At 41.1% G+C, this 22,027-nt stretch overlaps 1 protein-coding gene across 1 annotated transcript in view; it reads right to left on the bottom strand.

Moving 5' to 3' along the window:
• lrpprc (leucine-rich pentatricopeptide repeat containing) overlaps positions 1–22,027 on the bottom strand; it is a 141,947-nt gene that overhangs the window by 27,879 nt on the left and 92,041 nt on the right. The window contains exons 30-34 of the mRNA XM_034184503.1: positions 17,265–17,391; positions 9,091–9,179; positions 8,807–9,011; positions 2,878–3,005; positions 2,579–2,694 (exon numbers count right to left, since the gene is read on the bottom strand). Coding sequence (XP_034040394.1) covers positions 2,579–2,694; positions 2,878–3,005; positions 8,807–9,011; positions 9,091–9,179; positions 17,265–17,391 — 665 coding nt within the window. The remainder of the gene's footprint in view (positions 1–2,578; positions 2,695–2,877; positions 3,006–8,806; positions 9,012–9,090; positions 9,180–17,264; positions 17,392–22,027) is intronic.

Raw genomic sequence — 22,027 nt, 5'->3', positions numbered from 1 at the left:
AAAAAAATAGATGTCAGCCTATTATCCATCCTGTCACTTGACTGACATACAGGGCAACCAGTCAGATGAACTGAACTGAACTTTGACCTTTAGGACGCCGCGCATGCGGAAATAACGGCATGAAGCGCAGCAAAACCTACAAGCTAGTCAGCAAATTACCTCTGCCCAGAAACTTTTGAGAATACAAGTGCCCTGTGATGCATTCTGGTGCATTCTTTGGACTAAATTTGGACCTGAAACAGCTGTTAAATATCTCTTGTGATCTCTTGCAGTATGTGGCTTTTGAATGCATGTTGTGCCATCCTGTAGGAGCATGTACACAATATAACAACACAGCAGTTTACAAATATAAACATGAAACTTTATTTAGTTTGTTTGTGATCGGGCTCAAAGACTAGGCAATTAAAAAAAATCATAACTCAACTAAAATGTTATAAATAACTTCATAACTGCTTTCAGACTAGGTAAAGATTGTCATCTTTCAGCAGGACAATGACCCTAAGCACACAGCCAAGATATCAGAGTGGGTTCAGGACAACTCTGAATGTCCTTGAGTGGCCCAGCCAGAGCCCAGACCTGAATCCGACTGAACATCTCTGCAGAGATCTGACTGCGCACCGACACTCCCCATAACAACCTGATGGAGCTTGAGAGGTGTTGCAAAGAGGAATGGACAAAACTACCCAAAGATAGGTGCACTAAGCTTGTTCCATCATATTCAAAAAGACTTAACTATAATTGCTGCTAAAGTTGCATCAACAAAGCATGAAGCAAAGGGTGTGAATACGTATGTTCATATGATTTCTTAATTTTGATTTTTAATAAATTTGCAAAAACAAACAAAAAAAGATCTTTTTTCATGTTATCATTATGGAGTGTTGTGAGTAGAATGTTGAGGGAAAAAAAATTAATTTACTCCATTTTGGAATACAGCTGTAATGCAAAAGGTGGAAAAACAGTAGTTAGTTAATTTAAATTAATTAATTTTGTTCTTGTGGTGCAAAGAAGAAATCACATGTTTAATGTTCTCTGGTTCAGGCTGAGAAACACACTAGAAGCAGACAAATACAGAGGAATAGCTTTTACAATGGTATGTTTCTTTAGCTACGACAAGGAACTAAAGTATTTTCATATGTCGTTGTCCAAAATAAGAATGCTTTATGTGGATAAGTTTTTGTCAGGCTGTGATGACAAATCCAACTGAAATGACATAACATATATTTACTCCATGTGTGAATGGTTTTAATATTTGAAACAGTCTGAACTGTTTGCATGAGGACTGCAGCTTTCAGCAGCGGGTTAGTGCCTCTCTTTTGTAACCGGCCCATAATTTTGGGACCCCAGCCGAAGGGTGCCAAAAAAAAGAAGAAGGTTATTTTGGTACCCTTATGAAACACACAATACACCATTATACAGTAGCTGACACATTCAGTAAGTTCTGGTTGTCCAGAACACCTCAAATATGTCTACATATGTCAATATGCGTTGGAGAAAAGTTACATATAGGTTCAAAGCAGGTTACTCAGAGGTTTTTGTTATGCTAGACATTATCTCAAAGTATTTCGACTTATGAGTAACGTGTCAACAACTGCATAACTTTCCTTCAACTTATGGCCCGCGTATGAAGTCTTCATGCCCATCTATCCATTTCACTCTGGACCTATCAGCTCATTGACCATCTTTTCAAAAAAAAAATTTCACTCACACTATCCATTAAATCCACCCCCGTCTCCTCAGCCAGTCTCTCATCCATATAACCTTCTCCACATTAGCAGCCCTGAGTTCTGATTAAAGCCTCTGAGAAGTACTCTGTGAACAGTGTTAAGTGAAGCGGCAGAACTCCAGACTCTGGAGATGTAGGCAAAATTTCCTGCATTTACCAAAAAAAAAAAAAAAAAAAAAATGAATGAATAAATGAATGACAGCTGGAGAAAACCGTTATCTCGCTAGGGTCTGACAACTGGCTGAATACATTGGAGAATTGTGATGGACTGAATTCATCCTCAGAAGAGGCTCCCATGCAGAATTTTGCATGTTGCAATTTATAATTAAAATTTTAAAATGGAGCCAAGTGCAGAACACTGCAATGGAGAAAAACCAGCTGGGACAAAAGTTACTCTTAGAATGTACAGAAATTTAGTGAAGTGGTCAACCTGACCACTGTGGTGATTTTACCCTTTTAGCATTGCATGAAACAACAAGTAAAACAGGAACAGTACCTACATGTAACCCACATTTTTAGCTCCACCAACCAAAAGAGGAGGCTGTCAGTTTTGTAACATCTTAAGGCATAAATGTTGGAGCACTGATTCCTAAAGCGTGGGCCATGAACGGTCATTAAACATAAATAAATAAAAATGTGTTTGATTTTCAATTTTGTAATAGTTTAAAATGACCCAAAATGCAATCATTAGCAATGAAACAAAGCAAACATTCATCTCAGTTTAACGCATAGTTAACACGCATAGTTAAAACTTGTAATTAACAGCTCGCAAGTGTGCAAGTATATTATGTGGTGAATGACAGTATACTAACATGCAACCCTATGATACTTGCTTTGACAAGCAAACACACTCACCTCCAGCAGCAACCTGGCGTCCTCGACCTTGTTTAGGTCCACCATCTCCAAGAAAAGGTCTACGGCTGCTCTGTAGCAGGCGAATTGGTTGGCCAGCCGCTCTGCCATAGCACTCACTGCATGCAACCCAACAGACTTTGGTTCAGTGACTTTCTACTTTTTTGTGTTTCGGGGGAGTTTCAGCACATTTGGTTACTGACTACTTGTGGGAACGTATGTACAGCCATGTTAGTTATCCTCTGGCTCTGTAGTTTGTGTTCGCAGGGTTTTTTGTGTGTGTACTGTTAAGTGCAACTTACACTTGTCTATGGCTTTGTCACTGCCATCTTCAAAGAGCTTTCTGAAGACAAAGGCCATACTGGGGTGTGTGGTGTTTGGGTTGGTGTAGACGGCCTCCAACACCTCAACTGCAGCATCCAGATCACCACTGGAGAAAAGTGAATGACGTGATGGACAGAAGGTGCAACGAAGAGGGACAGCAAGGAGAAGTTTAAAGTACCTCACATAAATCTAGATGAGGTAGTACAGACAGGACAGTGCACATGCTTTATCCATTCTGACACAAATTCATGCACATTCATTCTGTGCAATTCAGTAATACCGCAGCATACAAACAGTGGTGGGCACAATTCAGCCAACAGCTAATTAGCGAAACTTACTTTTCTGTTAGCAGATTAGCTTTCCAGCTAAAGGTCAACCATTAGAAGGTCAATTACCTTGCCTCGAATTTAGTTCTGCAGAACTGAAAGGTGACAAAAGCACAAACCCTCACCCCTGCTGCTCAGTTCCTCATTTATTCTGGGAATTGATCATTTCTCATGAGATTTGGAACATCACTATCACTCAACTACACCAATACCTACAGAAAGATTCATTTGTGACCACAAAAAGGTCAATTTTATCTGGAACTTGTAATTCAAGTCCAAAACTGAAATATTTTCCAGCACTCTCTCTCTCTCAACACAAACTTCTGAAAATAACTCAAATGTTGACGTAAAGATGCCTGCTTGTCCTAAACAGGCCCCGAGGTCCATTAAGCTGCATTTACACATAATGACGGCAAGTCACGAATGCCACGAAGTATACATACTTGGCCACTGATCACGAATGTGATGATTTGAGGCAGAAGCATCAGGTGTCCTCAGGAACTGCTGCAACCTGTTACCATGGCTTATGATTAATGGTACATGTTGCAGGCAAATTATCAGGAACCATTACACACAGTCAAGAATAATGTTCCACGTTATTGCATGCTATCACGCGTAACAGCACATCGTTAAGTTCTGTCACGTTGTGATTGAGGCGAATTGTCTCCACACGCACCCCCATAGTCATCCAACTGTCAGTTGCTGAACAATTCAGATCGCTCCAGTTTGCTCCTCAAAAGCCACAGCAGAAGAACTTTGTGATTGCATGCTTAGTTGGCCTCTGTGCCATGGAGTGGCGCACAGGAGGAGACTGAGAGAGCCAGATGTGTGGTTTCACTCGGCTCTCGTCTCGTGTGTTTTCCCAAACATCAGGCACATGCAGCAGGTGGAACACCTGCAAGAGCGTGCTGAGGAGCATTAGAATGAAACTTTTAGACGACTTGGCGTCACTGTCCTTCAGCATACTGCAGCAATGAAACAGAATGTGGTGCAGCAGGGTTTAATTGTGCACATATAAAAGAACAACGCTGTCACTCTCTTAAGCATCACCACTAATCAAGACGGATCAACACGCTCAGTTGCGACCTCCACAATATGAGGCCAAATGAGGGTGGTGCGTGACATTCGTGGGAGATTTTTTGACAGCCATAAACATGCTCCACGAATATCACACACCAACACGCACTATTAAGAAACCTATTCAGATGCGTTAAGTCACGTTAAGAATGTAAGGAATGTGCCAAGAATGACGCAAATATGACATTCGTAACGCGTCTTGCCTAATGTGTAAAAGCAGCATTATCGCTGGCAGTTATCCCTAAATACTGCAGTGTGAAGCGGCTGAGTTTGCGACTCCCCCTGGATTGGACACCAGTCCATCACAGGTTACTTCCTCAGCCAAATCCCATGCTGTTTCACAGCTGGGTGGCCTGGAACACTGTGGATGAAGCGTCTTGTCCAAAGACACAGACAGGTAGAACTCCTACATACGCACAGAGCACTACTGGTGCTTATCGGCAGATTCACTGTATAGAGGAGTATATTTTCGGCAAAATCTTCCACTTACTTTTGAACAACTCACATTATTAAGTGTTTTTCTGTACATGTCGCAATAAACAAACAAAGCTTATATAGAAAAAACAATGCAAAAGGTTCAAATATGTAACTCCCTCTGGCAACCAGGCTGAGCTTCAAACACTTTACGTCATGCCCTGGCACCTCCTCTACTGGTCCTAATGAATATTTAACATGTGATGTGTGTTGCAGAGATGTAACATATAAGTACGTACGTGTGTGTGTGTGTGTGTGTGTGTGTGTGTGTGTGTGTGGAGGTGAACGAACATATCTGCGCTGATTGTTGCAACGGGACCGTCTGAATAATTCAGTGGGTGGCCCCTTTAAATGTAGCGCTTCACGTTCTGGGTCTGTTTTCTTCTCTGCAGCAGCTCTTAACCAGTCAGGTTGACTCAAGAACTGCTGGGACACACATGTCAGACCAGCTCACGGCGCAGCTTCCAAAAGGTCAGGGTTCAAGTTGACAGGCCCACACTGCAGTGGCCAATCGGGCGTGAGACCATCTTACTGTTCTTCACTTCCTGCTGTCCCTCCGAGCTACCACAGGGACGCCGCAACTTGAGCTGGAGCAAAGCGCTAATGCGGCAAGAAGTAAAATTAATGTTTGATGCGTAATGGGTTTTATGTTTTGTTCCCTTGTTTTTCGGAAGTGATGTAATAGTGGATTGTAAGCATTTCTTGTGTGACAAGAAAATCCATGAATAATCCTTAGCCCTCAGTTTCCTGTTTATACTTGCACTCATACTGCTCTGTGAGCTTTTAGTGTGAAATGTGTCAACATGAAGCACGTCACGCTGATCTGTTGCCTCCCAATTAGATGCCATTTTCAAGAAATGAACAGAGTATAGCTACTATTTTGGCCTGCTTTGTTCTGCCTCTATTAGAGGCAGAACAAAGTACTCTGTACTCTATTAGACTACAACCCCGATTCCAATGAAGTTGGGACGTTGTGTGAAATGTAAATAAAAACAGAATACAATGATTTGCAAATCCTCTTCAACCTATATTCAATTGAATACACCACAAAGACAAGATATTTAATGTTCAAACTGATAAACTTTATTGTTTTGTGCAAGTTTTTGCACATTTTAAAATGGATGCCTGCAACATGTTTCAAAAATGCTGGGACAGTGGTATGTTTACCACTGTGTTAAATCACCTTTCCTTCTAACAACACTCAATAAGCATTTGGGAACTGAGGACACTAATTGTTGAAGCTTTGTAGATGGAATTCTTTCCCATTCTTGTCTGATCTATGACTTCAGTTGTTCAACAGTCCGGGGTCTCTGTTGTTGTATTTTGCACTTCATAATGCGCCATGCATTTTCAATGGGTGACAGGTCTGGACTGCAGGCAGGCCAGTCTAGTACCCGCACTCTTTTACTATGAAACCACGCTGTTGTAACACGTGCAGAATGTGGCTTGGCATTGTCTTGCTGAATTAAGCAGGGACGTTCCTGAAAAACACGTTGCTTGGATACAGCATGTGTTGCTCCAAAACCTGGATGTACCTTTTAGCATTGATGGTGCCATCACAGATGTGTAAGTTGCCCATGCCATGGGCACTAACACACCCCCATACCATCACAGATGCTGGCTTTTCAACTTTGTGCTGGTAACAATCTGGATGGTCTTTTCCCCTCTTTTGTCTGGAGGACACGACATCCATGATTTCCAAAAACAGTTTGAAATGTGGACTCATCCGACCACAGCACACTTTTCCATTTTGCGTCTGTCCATTTCAAATGAGCTCGGGTCCAGAGAAGGCGGTGGCGTTTCTGGATGTTGTTGATGTATGGCTTTCACTTTGCATGGTAGAGTTTTAACTTGCACTTGTAGATGTAGCGATGAACTGTGTTAACTGACAATGGTTTTCTGAAGTATTCCTGAGCCCACACGGTAAGCTCCTTCACACAGTGATGTCAGTTTTTAATGCAGTGCTGCCTGAGGGATCGAAGGTCACGGGCATTCAATGTTGGTTTTCGGCCTTGCTGCTTACATATAGAAAGTTCTCCAGATTCTTCTGATTATATTATGGACTGTAGATGATGGAATCCCTAAATTCCTTGCAAATGAACGCTGAGAAACGTTCTTAAACTGTTGGATTATTTTTTCATGTAGTTCAGAAAGTGGTGATCCTCACCCCATTTTTGCTTGTGAACGGCTGAGACTTTTGGGATGTTCCTTTTATACCCAATCCTGACACTCACAATTAGTGTCCTCAGTTCCCAAATGCTTATTGAGTGTTGTTAGAAGGAAAGGTGATGTAACACAGTGATAAACATACCACTGTCCCAGCTTTTCTGAAACGTGTTGCAGGCATCCATTTCAAAATGAGCAAATATTTGCACAAAACAATAAAGTTTATCAGTCTGAACATTAAATATCTTGTCTTTGTAGTGTATTCAATTGAATATAGGTTGAAGAGGATTTGCAAATCGTATTCTGTTTTTATTTACATTTCACACAACGTCCCAATTTCATTAGAATTAGGGTTGTACACGGGGGCGGAGTTAGCCTATTTTTAGGGGTGCTCAAGCACCCCTAAATATATTTTAAGCACCCCTAAAAATATTTATATATATATACTTCTGTACTACTATTTTTTTTAGACAACCTATTTCAAGCATTATGCCAAAATATGTATTACAAGAACACAGTAATTTGATCATCTCTTGGGCAAATGGTTCAATCCACGAAGCGCGCCTACATTCATCTCTCTGCTCTGGCATGTGTTTGTGTCGTGTGGTGCTGCTGTGGGTGCCGCTCATTTAGCAGAGGCGCTGTCCTGTGAGCGTTGGTTGTAACCTCGCCCAGCCGTGCTGTCAAGTGATTTTTGCCAGGTATTTATTCACAGTTTATGTCTCTGAATGTGAAGAGCAAGTGCAACTTTCTGAAAAGTGCTTATTTTACTCACCTAGCAACCTATCGCAAAACACAGTATATTGCTGTACAAATTAGTGCGCGCTGTGCGTAGTCAAATGTAAGACTGATTCGGTGTCATCTTTTTTTTTTTTTTCAACTAAATCCTCTTGTCAGCTACTAAATGGTGCTGGCCCTTCAATCTGTGTAGCTTCCATGAACAAATTACTCTCCTACATCAAATACCATGTACACAGATCTGACCTTAAATGCTTAGTTAAGGTCCTTAACTAAGCATTTAGAGACAGTAAACTTTACCACAAAGTTTAATGCACAGCATGATAATAAGTGAATAATTTAAATTCCTGCTAAAAAGGCATAAATCTGAATATTTCAGACCTGCTCCTAAGTTGCAATTACTATTTGCCCTCACCACATTAGGAGATTAAATTATTTGTTATATAAACTGCACCAGAATGCAGGAATTTTATGTATGGGCTGTTATCCACTGGTAATATGCTTTTTTTTTTTTTTTTTTTTTTATCATTTTGACAATGAATGCAGCTTTTACAAGCAATGTTTTCACTCTGAAATCATGGGAAATTGTATTTCTGGACATCTAGATTTTAAAAATTTAAAAAATGTGCTAAGTCTAAAATCGCCTCTGGTTGTACATATGTTTGGGGTTAGCATTAGAGTAAGCAATACGACTCCCAACCAGCATCACAATTACTGAAAACCTTTACTATTATGACGATGGATTAACAATTATTCATTTTATCGGCTGTTTTTTTCCTGCCATGAGTGCATAATCTTATCTGTCATTTTAAAATAACTTGAGGAAACACACAGATGAACTACTTACTCAACATTTTGAGGTACTAAATTTTTAATTTCTGCTGAACTTTAATGCAATAAATTTAACTATAAATTACATACCAAGAGCTCAGTTTATTGCCAAAACATTTAAGCGACACACAGGGGTACAATTTGTGATGATTGGAAGGTTCCATTGGTCAATTTCAAGACATTTTAAAAGAATTCTTAAGACCTAGAAGGATTCCTGTTCATGTAGTGTACTGAGTGGATTGCGCCCAAAAATGATCATGCACATGCATGCTTCTCCACATGCAACCAGACTTACTTCTTGACGTGTGCCAAGGCCTTGTTGTTGATGAATGCGATGCTGGGTAAGATGCTCGTCATGCCGAAGCTCTGTACTAGCGACTCTACTTCCTGGATACCTGCCAGGTCGCCTTTGCTACCAAAAGCCTGAACCAAATTTGCAACAGCGAGTGGTGTGGGCATGTGGTCCTCCTTCAGCATGGACATCAGGTACTCCATGGCCTCTGTAAAAATTTTGTGAAAGGTTTTGTCAGTGTGTGCGAGTGTAAGGATTTTGCACGTGTGCACGTGTTGGTTTGTCACCTGTTGTCCTGCCTTTCTTGCTGAGTGTGATGATGGCCAGGGAGCAGGCGATGTCAGAAAGCTGGAATCTTGGTGTGTGAGATTTAGCACTAAGAGAATTCAAAGCAAATATTCTGTGTATAGTTAGTTTTTCTTTTGACTTGCTTATAATATGTTCTCTCTTGAACAGAAAGAAAGTAGAAAAAAATACAGAAAATGATACATGACTGGTGGATCTGTGGATCAGTCTATGTCAGGTTGACTCAACAGGCCCAGAGATGCACAGAATACTGTCGGTCTGACTATCTTAAAATCTTTTTACATGTACCATGCAGTTTTAATCCACTCAGAGTGGAAAATAAAAGTGGATACTGCACATATCAATATTAACCAACTTAAGTAAAGTAGAGGATGACATTTTTCGGGAATTCCCGTGGGTCACGTGATTCCTGCGGGATTCCCGCGGGATGGGAGTCAAAATTTTAGCAATCCCGTGATTGGGATGGGACGGGAATAAAAATGAACGGGCAGGAGCAGGAATGTCAAAAATAGATGATGATTTTCATCTATTTAAAACAACCAAAATTACACCCGTCCATTGTTATGACGCGTTCACACCGGGCGCGATCAGACGTTACAAATTCGCGGGAGTCGCGTGGTGATGGACGTGCCTCCTTCGCCCAGTGTGTCGCTCTGCTTTTGCTGCGAAAATTCACCCCGGTGCGCCGTCATCAAATAGGAGGAGCTTCCATTCCACTCGCCGGCTCCGGTTGTCAGTCAAGTTAACATGACGGACCTTGATCACACGGAGAGAGTTGTTGTGGAAAGCTCCCAATAAAGAGAGTATCATTATTTGCTGCAGGAGCTGTGTCTGGATGACGGCCGCTTTCAGCGGTCCTTCCACCTCTGCAGGACCCAGTTTGAGGACCTCCTGTCCCGTTCACGCGCACACATGTAAAAAAAAACAAAAAAAAAAACTGCTGCCTGCTGTGGGACTGCAGCTTGCTCTTCCCCCCAAAACTCTGTCATAACTGTGTTTAGAAACCAGTCACCATTTGTTTTATCTTTTCATCTGTGTAGTTAATAAGTAAAATAATCTCCATGGACGATTCGCTCGCGCGCACACGTAAAATAAAAATAAAAAGAAACTCCGCTCCCCGCTGCTGTGGTGCTGCTGCTCGCTCCAAAAACTCATACTCATATGTCATAATTGTGAAATAAAGGACAAAAGAGACATAAGTCCTGCTCACATGCTGCTACCAGAGACAGGACATGTTACATCTTCAGTCAAACTCCAGACATTTCCACGTCACTACATATTCAGTCCCTGATTAGTCATCGCGGTGTGACGAGACGAAAAAGTTGATTTTTCAATTTGGGGAGGAGGGCAACGCGACGTGATGCGACGCAATATCGCACCACAAACGTGCCAATCGCTCAAAATCGCTTAGAGCAGAGACCATGCGTTTACCACAGATCTGTGGTTAGAAGAGAGAACCAACACGAATTACATAATGGTCACCGTACACTACATCCACAATTGGGAGATGTCAAACCGCATCCTAGCCACGAAGACATACGGGAGTGGGATGGGAGTGGGACTGATTTTGAGAGGGAGCGGGATGGGACTGGGAGTCATCTTTACAGGAGTGGGACAGGATGGGATTTATTTTTTTTTACTCCAGTCCAGGATTGGGACAGGATGGGATTTTTTTTTCTGGGAGCGGGATGGGACGGGAGTGAAAATCCACTCCCGTGTCATGCTCGAAAGTAAAGCATACGGCACAGGTTGGTCTGGAAAAGGTACTAATTCCGTACTGAACATTAATTACTGAACTGGATACAGAAATGGTGATGTCTGTAACTGAAGACAAAACTTTTATGGCTCTGAACTTCTTGGAGTAGACCATTTGAAGCATATGCAATGAAAATGTTAAATTTATAGAGCAAGTCTGTTATCTTGGCAATGACATTCATGTTTCTTGGTCCTTGACCTTTGAGATTGAGACACCTGGACAAAGGTGTTCGGCAACATCGATACCTTTGCAGGAGAACAAAGGTCTAAGACTTTAGGGTCCTGATGACGACTGGCGGCCTTTGGATTAAGGTCTCTTTGAAGGATCCTTGGGTAATAATGGAATGGGTTCATGCCAAGCAAGCAGTGATTAAAGGGGAGACTTTTATCGTTAGCGAATGTCAGCTTTGACATTTTGACCATATGACCACCTTCTCTGAAATTCAGTTTATTTACACAGGCGCTTCACAAGGGTAACGTCTAACCTACCCACCACTTGAGCTAGCACACTGGCAACAGTGGTAAGGAAACGCTCCCTCAGGTGTTTCTGATTACAGGAAGAAACCTCAAGCAAACCGGACTCAGTGGGGCGACCATCTACGTTGGTCATACAAACAAGAAAATACAGCAAAGCACAACAAAGTGATCATGACAACCAATTGCTAAAAACATCCAAATAGTGCACAGTCACAGTAAATTGTATATACGTAACTGGTGAGTCTGTTTTTAAGTAGAAATCTAGAAGGAATATTCTTCAGACTCCCCAATGATCTCCTGTGTTCTACAAATGATCCAGCACACAGGCAACTGGAAAAGGCTGAGGAGACATCCACATCCTACCTTGAGGAACAGAAAGTTGGTCAATTTCAAAAGATGGGGACTGACTGGTTGCCTGCCTGGGTGGTTGCCATCCAGGAAAAAAGGTTTCCTGGATGGCAAGCAGGAAGGCAAATGTAGCAACAAGTAACACCAGCGCATGCTTCCAGATCTGACCTGTCCCACTGGTGAGGACATACCTCAATGATTCAATATCGTGGCAGTGGTGACTGTTTCTAAATCTACCACTAAGCCTTGTTCTGTGCCATCAAAAGTCAAGTAATCTGACATCTGTGTTCATCTCTGCTGCACCCGAGTCATACTGTTCTGTAAGCTAAACACACACGCTCAAAGGACAGCAAGACAATGGGGACGAATCTGATTGACAACACATCTGATCCTCTTGTAAAGCACCTGCTGCGACCCTGAAAATAATACAGACACGAAACATTTGATTGATGTCATGGTATAAGTGATGTCCCTTCATGGTGAGCCGGTGCATGTGTTATGTGTAAAAGGCAGAAATGCTGCAACACTGAGGCTTCGGGAGCGCCTCAATCTTCCCGTTAATATTCCCGTCCTTCATGCCATCTGCCTATTCGCTGTCCTTCTCAACCCTCCTCTTTTTCATTTCTTTGCTACTAAAACTTCAATCAAGCTTGGTGTCTTTTTCTCCCCCCTCTTTCATTTATTATTATAGGCCTGCAAGCAGATTAATCTGTCCACTCAATTGAGCATCAAGCTGGCAATCTTTATCGCCGCAGCGACACCAGGCCAAGCAGCCACCACGTGATGGGGTCAAGCTGGAGATTGAAGCAGTAACAGGGTTGACGACAGACTGGCGTGGAGACTGAATCGTAGGAGCGCGACGGTCAGAAATGTTCTTACTGGACTGGACTGGGGGGGTTCTTTCGCTCACCTTTTTGTCACTACCACACCCTCGCCTTCTAGGAATCTTGTGCCTTTAGCCAATGAAACATCATCCACCTCATCCTCGCACTCTCATCATCACTCTCTCGCAATCTCTTAATCTCACCATAAGCATCCCGCTGCTCAATTCTTGACAGATTACCTAAAAACAAACACACACCCACACGTAGAGCATTACTGCCCGCCGCGTCTTCATTAACCTTGTGTGTGATTAAATCTCTGACCCTCCTTTCCTCATTCATTCCTCATTTCCTATTTAGCTCTTTATCTCCTCTTATTCCTTCCAATTTCCATCTTTACCCGAGTCTCTCCTCAGCTCATTTCACGTCTCATTTAGAGCGCAGATAAACTAAGCTTTTATCCAAGCAGGGACGCCATAAAGCAATTCAAACACAGCGGTGATGGGTTATCGCTTGTATCGCCTTGTGCATGTTGAAACACGGCATCTTAATTTGATACGATTATTTCCCAGAACACTGCAAAATGAACCATGTGGAAACATGAAAAAAGGAAACATAGGCAATATAATTCCGACTCTGACATGCAGTGTTTTTTTTAGTTCCCTTAAAATTAGAAGTAGCAACTATTGTTTTAGATTCATTTTGGTTAAGTAACTGTATGCATAAATACAAAGTGCATCCACACAAAATCACATGCAAAATCACATCTCTGATACAGCTACCTGTCCACATCAATCCACGGATTTCCAGGCTTCCCAGGCTGCACATATTTAAGATCATATTTATATGATGTATAATACAGTAGTGTTCAGAATAATAGTAGTGCTATGTGACTAAAAAGATTAATCCAGGTTTTGAGTATATTTCTTATTGTTACATGTGAAACAAGGTACCAGTAGATTCTCACAAATCCAACAAGACCAAGCATTCATGATATGCACACTCTTAAGGCTATGAAATTGGGCTATTAGTAAAAAAAAGTAGAAAAGGGGGTGCTCACAATAATATTAGCATCTGCTGTTGATGCTACAAACTCAAAACTATTATGTTCAAACTGCTTTTTTAGCAATCCTGTGAATCACTAAACTAGTATTTAGTTGTATAACCACAGTTTTTAATGACTTCTTCACATCTGCGAGGCATTAATTTTGTTGGTTTGGAACCAAGATTATGCTCATTTACTAGTGTGCTTGGGGTCATTGTCTTGTTGAAACACCCATTTAAAGGGCATGTCCTCTTCAGCATAAGGCAACATGACCTCTTCAAGTATTTTGACATATCCAAACTGATCCATGATACCTGGTATGCGATATATAGGCCCAACAACATAGTAGGAGAAACATGCCCACATCATGATGCTTGCATCACCATGCTTCACTGTCTTCACTGTGAACTGTGGCTTGAATTCAGAGTTTGGGGGTCGTCTCACAAACTGTCTGCGGCCCTTGGACCCAAAAAGAACAATTTTACTCTCATCAGTCCACAAAATATTCCTCCATTTCTCTTTAGGCCAGTTGATGTGTTTTTTGGCAAATTGTAACCTCTTCTGCACGTCATTTATTTAACAGAGGGACTTTGCGGGGGATTCTGGCAAATAAATTAGCTTCACACAGGTGTCTTCTAACTGTCACAGCACTTACAGGTAACTCCAGACTGTCTTTGATCATCCTAGAGCTGATCAATGGGTGAGCCTTTGCCATTCTGGTTATTCTTCTATCCATTTTGATGGTTGTTTTCCGTTTTCTTCCATGCGTCTCTGGATTTTTGTCCATTTTAAAGCATTGGAGATCATTGTAGATGAACAGCCTATAATTTTTTGCACCTGTGTATAAGTTTCCCCTCTCCAATCAACTTTTTAATCAAACTACATACCATGAATGCTTGGTCTTGTTGGATTTGTGAGAATCTACTGAATCTACTGGTACCTTGTTTCCCATGTAACAATAAGAAATATACTCAAAACCTGGATTAATCTTTTTAGTCACATAGCACTACTATTATTCTGAACACTACTGTATGTAATTATATTATAAATAATGTAAGATTATATTGAACTTACTAAAGAGAATCACAAGCATGCATATACGTACATAGACGCCACTTCACTTTTAATATACTGATGATTTACTGCCCAAGGCTGGAATGGCGCGCGAGTCTAGATTGTAATTATCAACATCCAGTGTTCAGTGTTGTTAGCCAATATCCATAGTTTCTCCAAAAATATTAGTCCCATCAACATTCGTTTTGGTGGTGTTCATCCTTGACCCAAAATACATAAACATACCAAAACAGCAAATGTCAGCTCTGTCTAGTTTGTCCATGATCAAAGTTATACACATGCATGCACGCATACATACATGACACAGATGGCACTATGCTTTTAATATACTGTGATGAGCTGTGTGGAAGAACAAAAACCAAGCCAGAGCTTTTAGTCTTTTCTGCATTCTGCCCCAAGCAGGTGCTTTTATTTTTACACACCCGCAAATAGAGATGGTGGTGGAAGATATCAAATGCACTACAGTTCTCACTCATGATAACAGCAACATGACACTTAACTAAACTAACTAAACCAATTGAACTACAAAAACAAATCAATAACACTAACAACTAAGGCTGCCACAAATAGTCGACTAGTCACGACTACGTCGACTACTGGAACCATTGACAACTAAATTATTAGTCGACGAGTCATTTATTTTATTTAAGTCTTTCTTTTTCTCTCAATTCATAGTTTTAGGCAGCGAGCCGTCTTGCCGTCATTTGGACGTTCAAATTTTGGAAAAGACGGTCAATTAAAACAGTGGCCGTCTTGTTCAAAGCCGTTTAAAATGCGCAGTTTACCGAAGGAGCTGTCGGTGGGTATGTGTGTGTGTGCGCACGCGTGGAGTCAACTGGCTGCAGACTGCGAGCGAGGGAACCATCAGTGGACTTGAGACAGCGAGCGCGGGGCAGAGAGGATTTTAACCCGAGAGAACATGTAAAAACACACACAACAAAACATAAGTGTGGAGCTGCCTTTACTTCTCTTTCCACTTTCTCTACCCGTGCGGTTCTGATGGCACCATCCTGTTCACATCATGTGCGTGTCGTATACTGAATTTATGAGATCATGAGATGAAATAAACGGTCAAATATCCTTAAAACATCCTTAAAAAATGAGAATATATAAATGAACTGAGCAAAAATTATGCATACACTGGTTAAAAATAAAACCCTGATGTGGAGAAGCTGATGTTCAGAGGCACAGATCACAAAATGCAGGTGAGAACTCTGAACTTTAACAGCTGTTATTTTCCAAAGGTCTTTATTTATTCAATCTCAAGATCAATGTAGTGTTCAAGCACAAAACGTGACTGATGAGGAGAAAAAAAAAATGACTTCATCACACTAAAATGAACTGGAGTCAGAATAAAAATACAAGGTGCTGATTTTTGTTATTTTTCAAAGTTATTATAAGCTGCAGCTCTATGTTTTATTAATTTCAAAGTGAGTTACCTCTTATTTTATTCTGATTTATCAGCCTGCATTGTTCTGTTTAGTTTATATCAAAGTTTTCCTGCACGTCTGTGTATTTTTTCCTTCTTTATAAGAGTTTGGTGTTTGCATTTGCTCCACAAAGTTTTAAAACACAATAAAATGTTCACATTTTTATAGCAGTTCTGTAATTTCAGAAATGCAACAGAAACAACCACAAATCAGAAAAAGTTGGGACTATATGTAATGAAGATGAAAATAAAAATGTTGCACTATTCCCAGTTTCTCCACAGAAGCCAAACGTTCTTCCAGAGTTGTGTCTTGGTGGCTTCCCTCACTTGTCTCCTTCCAGCATGGACATTTAGTTTTTGAGAACTGCCTACCTGACACAGATTTACTATAACTGTCTTCCTGTGCTGAGCACAGGAACACAGTTGAAGACAGACAGAAAGAGAGTGTGTGCTCTGAGACTGCTCTTCCCTTTGCAAAGCTGACAAAAAAGATTTGCTGCATTCTGTGTCCATTCTTTCTTTCTTAAGTGTCTAAAGGTGTTTGAACCTGACATTACCACACTGTTTGTATTTCTGAATGATTGATGTAAATGAACTCTAAGAAATAGTCACTGATTTGGAAATGTTCATGTTTTCATCCCGACGTTTCTCGGAAAATGCTGCAGGCCTTAATTTAGGAAATTATGTATGATCCGACTAGTCGACTAATTGCAAAAATTATTGTTGACTAGTCGACTATCAAAATAGTCGTTTGTGGCAGCCCTACTAACAACACTGTTAAACTAGCATGAATCACAATAACATTTAAACCCCAAGCTCCCATGATGCATTCCAGCATAACATCCATTGTTCACTCTTAGCCAATATCCCTTATTTCTCCAAAAATATTAGTCCTATCAACTTTCCATTTTCGCAGTGTTCATCCTTGACCCAAAATACATAAGCACACCAAACGGCAAATGTCAGTTCTCTCCAGTTTCTCCGTGATCAAAGCCACACACATTCAAGCACACAGAGGCTACTTGGCTATTATAATATAGATTTCCCGTACATATCTGTTGTTGCACCCTACAAAACACAGGTGACAAAAAAAGAAGCTCATATCCACACAAGTAATTAGCAAAGATGATTTGCATCCACACTATTGCAAAAAGCAGTAGAGATATGTGCACTCTGTAGGTGCTGTTTACAAATAAAATCACTTACATGTCACGGACTTCCATGGCCTCATCATAAAATTTGTGCGCCAACAGTGAGCGGATCACATGGTCGTGAACACTGCTGGATAATTCAATCCCCTTTCTTTGACATTCCTTCAGACTTTCGAAGGCTTCTGCAGAAACATCAAAAGGCAGAGAGTGACATAATGAGTGAGCTTTAATGTTGAGAATAGCCGCTTCATGTAATCTTCATTTAAGTGGATTATTTCTGTAATCTGTTTTCACAAAGGCAAAACACAGACGGCCGTGATGAAACAACTTAATTTCAATTCAAACTTGTTTGAACTTGCGCTAATAAGTGAAGCATTTCTCATTAATGAATCTCTCCTAAAAAAATAAACATTTTATTTATTTACTCATTTTTAAGTCCAGGTACCTGCATCTTGCATAGTCTCAGATACAGCTGACAATGAGGGGAACAGAAAGTGCTCTGCATTCCATCACTCAATTTAAATCAGACTTACTACATGCCAGCAAGCTCGTATAGACATCAGGGTGATAATGTTCAAAACAGACATTAAAGCCTTGTCCACACGTAGCAGGGTATCTCACAAAACGAAGTTATTTTTGTACAATTCGCCCTATCATCCACACGTAAACACAGACGTAGGACCGTAAAAATGATTATTTGTAAAAGCTCCGACTAAAGTGAAGATTTGGGAAAACTCCGGTTATGTGTTTGTGTGTGGAAGTGAATTCCGGAGATTTACACTCTCAAACGTCACTGCCATGCGACCCAAACATGTTGACGTCAAATGGGCGACCCGTGTTTACATTCAGAAACATGGATGCTCTCAAAGTGTTGGTATTGTCCATTGTCCAGGCGCTTTTTGTGTGCATATATTTGCAAGCCCAATTCTTGCTTCACGTTGAAGATCAGAGGCGAAGAAGCAGTATTCGGTCAGCTGTATTCAGCAATATTATGACCCTACGTCCACGTCCAAAGCATATTTTTCGGGCAAGGCGGCGTCGCCGATTTTGGGTCAGACCGGGACGCACTGCCAGCTGGTGGAAGAATTTTGAAAGGGAAGTCGTTCTCCCGGAGGAATGGAAAGAAAATTTCCGAATGTCTTGGTCCTTGCTCCTGTCCTTGTCGGAATTATTACGTCCTCACATCGAGGGGAAGACTACAGTCATGTGATCACCGGTTAGTGTGGTCAAGAAAGTTGCCCTGACACTGTACTACTTGGCTGATGAGGGAAGACTACGCAAAACCGCGAATGCATTTGGATTGTCCCGGAAGGTCATTTCAAAAACTGTAAGGCGGGTGTGTAAAGCTATAACAGTACACTTGGGACCATAATACATACAGCTGCCAAAAACTGAATGTGCAATGCAATCACTTGTTGCCGGTTTTGAACAGATGCATGGCCTTCCCCAGTGTTTAGGCGCTGTGGATGGCACGCATGTGGGGATAAAGCAACCGTCTGCAAATTGCACAGATTACCTCAACAGAAAGGGGAACTTTTCTTTAAATATCCAAGCCACTTGTGACTACAAATACTGTTTCATGGACGCTGTGGTCAAATGGCCAGGGAGCGTACACGACGCTCGTGTGTTTGCCAATTCTGCCATAAATGAGTTTTTCAAAAAAGAAAAAATTCCTCCTTGTCCAAGGCATCTGATTGACAACGAAGCACCTATTCCAGTGTACATTTTGGGTGACCCTGCTTACCCCTTACTGCCGTATCTAATGAAAGAATACGCTAACGGTGGAAGCACTGTTCAAGAACAATATTTTGGACTGTCTTTGTGCAGAGCGCGGATGGTAATAGAATGTGCATTTGGGAGATTAAAGGCCCGATTTGGTGCATTGAGGAGACCTATGGACATCAACCTTGAAGAACTGCCCTTTGTAATTTATGCATGTTTTGTGCTGCATAATTACTGTGAGGCTACAAAAGACTCAATAGATGACAACTGTGTTACTGAAGCTATTGAACATGACAGAAACAACCAGCCGGACTCAGAAGCAGATGTCAGAGGTGATAGCTTAACACATGAAGGCAAAAAGGTCAGAAGAGTCCTCACCCAGTATCTTGATCCATAAGAGACTGTGTTTTTGGCAGAGAGGCATTAAGAGAGCAAATATTAAGCTAAATTGAAAATACTTTTTCTAGGTTAGTGTTCAGGAGGAACCCGTCATAAAGTGTTTACATATATTGCAGAGTTACAATGCATTGATTTAATGCCATTTCAAATAGTTTAATTTTGTTTTTGAAAATATAAACACAGTGCATATCACTGAACATTTGACAGAAAATGTGCAAATAAGTAGTTAAATTCTAAATATCCAAAAACATACAAACCACCTGAAAGATGTCTTTTGAGCTCTGTGCAAATAAAATAGTTTCTTTCACACTGTTGTAACACTTTTCATTTGAACAAATGCCCTCAAAATTAGTCAAAGTGCTTCCTTAAATATAAAACAAAGTTAATATTTTTAAACCAAAACACCTGGCATGTTATTTAACATTTTTTACTTTCTGCCCGTAAAACTATAGGGAACAAAGAATTATTACATATCACTAAAAAGTGCTTGGGTGTATGAAAAACCTGTGAGCCCTGTGCTCGGAGAAGGTGTGCTGTAATGGGATGCATCATGTGCATTAGTGTGGATGTGATTCTGTTGTGTTTCTCTGATTGAAGATGAGTGGTTTGAGAATGAATGAAATGACGGGTGTGGGTGGTTTAACTGTAGAGATGGTGTGTGTGGATAAAAGTGCCCTCTTGCTTCATATGGCATGTAATGTGATTGTTGTGGTGAAGGAGCCTGAATGAAAAAACCCCTCAGCAATGGAAGTAGTGAGCATGTTGAGTGTATTTGTAATTTTTGTGAAGTTTTCATTTGCTTGTTTTTCTGAAGTTTCCAAAATGTCCAACAGTTTCTTTGCACATCCACGGTCCTCTTCAATGGCATTAGTCCACTGGGTCTCAGCTGGCAGTTTTCTCTTCAGGCGGTCATGCCGATGTCCCTTCAGTTGAGCCTGTACAAAATAATAAAAGTTAACATTATTTTACATTACCTACTGTGATATTTATGTGGGAAAAATTTATTTATTTTACAAATAACGTTAAGACTTTGTTTTAAAAACATGTTAAAAACAAAGGAGAAGCAAATACATACCTGAAGCAAGTCTCTCCTCTGTTTTACAACGGGTGCACTGCTCTCCTGCTCAGTGTCAGACACATCAGGGGGTTCTACGGTGGACTAGGGGGACGTAGCAGGCGACGGAACAGGGAGGCTATCAGCCAAGTCATTTGTTTCTATGCCCGACGCCATGGTTGTTGTTGCGGGTGAGCCGCCCCATATTTGTTCATTTTGCTCAAAGTAGAGAAGTACAACTCGACCATGACCACTCCTCCGTCCGCTGTCAACTGCAGAACGATATTTGCCCCTGACTGCCTTTATTTTCGTGGTCAATATAGCCCGAGTTAGCTCCCCCTGTCCATGCGGAAAATCTTCAGAGGTCTCTGCCGGATATTGTTCCGAAAACATGTTCAATATGTCCAAGTACTTGCTCTGGCAAGACTCCCAATCGACATTTTCCTGAGTTTTGTTAACTTTGTATTCTAAAACTACGTTTAGAAGTAATTCCAACTCCTTATCGGTCCACACGAATGAGGTTGGTGCCATGTTTTTAGTTTTTGCGTAAGTGACGACAAGAGATTGAGGCTCCTGATTGGATAGAATTTTAATCAGTACCGCCACCCAAAGGTTTGGCAGACTAATTACAACACATTTATACGGTTCGATGTGGATGGATTTTTTTTTTAAATGACGTAGTGTGGATGAAATTTTTTCCCCAAACGGAAAGGGCAAGATATTCGGTTTTACAAATACCCGACAACGTGTGTACATGGCCTAAATAGCATATCCAAAAATATCCCTTTGTCAGTGTAGTGATGCATCCTAATCTAAGGATTTTCCGGCTCTTTTCTGTGACTGTCACCAATAGAAAGCTGCTGCTCCTCATCGCCAGAGAAGCAGCATCTCATCAGCTTTCTCCTGCATGGGTGTGTCACAAGAGAGTCCAGACTGGGCCGTGTGTGTGTTCATGTTCCAGATACAGACTTCTGTAATGTATGTCATGAAAGCAGAAAAAGCTATTTCAGGCCCAAGTAGACACAAAAATGTGAGGGTTTGAGGTTGGTCCACGGGAATGGCAAAAATGTTTAACTGTAAAAGCTAGTTAAAAATCAAATAAGACTCCTTTAAATATTCATGATGTCAATCAAGTAGTTCTGTCATTAACGTGTTTTCCCCGAGTGGCAACCTCAACGAGGCAACTGTGGAAGGCAGTTCGCTGAATGGCCACTTGAGGGCTGTCTCAAAGAGAGAATCATGGAATCTCAGGTTAAAATCCCAAATTTTACAGCAGAAAGAAACATGCTTACAGCCTGGAACTACAAGCAGGTTTGGTCTCTACAGCTAGTTTCCTGGTTCAGGACAACTGTACGGGGATGGGGACAGGGGGATTTTTCTATAACCCAAAAGTTTAAGTGATTTAAAGCCACAAAGTTATGAATAATTACGGGTGCGGTCTCTGAGTGACACCGAGTGTGCCGTTTCCAGGGCCCCACTAGCTGCCGTGGTCTCAACCACGTTAGTCCTTTCTGAGAACTTTTTTTTAAACAAATATCTGAGATAATACAACTTGTGCAGTTACTTGTGCTAACAAAACAATCTACTAAGTCAGTGTTAATTTAATTTGTATGTTAGCACTGTTAGCACTAATTAGCAGGTAG

Source organism: Thalassophryne amazonica, chromosome 13 (assembly GCF_902500255.1).
Source record: "Thalassophryne amazonica chromosome 13, fThaAma1.1, whole genome shotgun sequence".
NCBI classification, from domain to species: Eukaryota; Metazoa; Chordata; class Actinopteri; order Batrachoidiformes; family Batrachoididae; genus Thalassophryne; species Thalassophryne amazonica.
The sequence above is the reverse complement of the archived record's forward strand: the minus strand, read 5'-3'. Positions and strand labels throughout refer to the sequence as shown.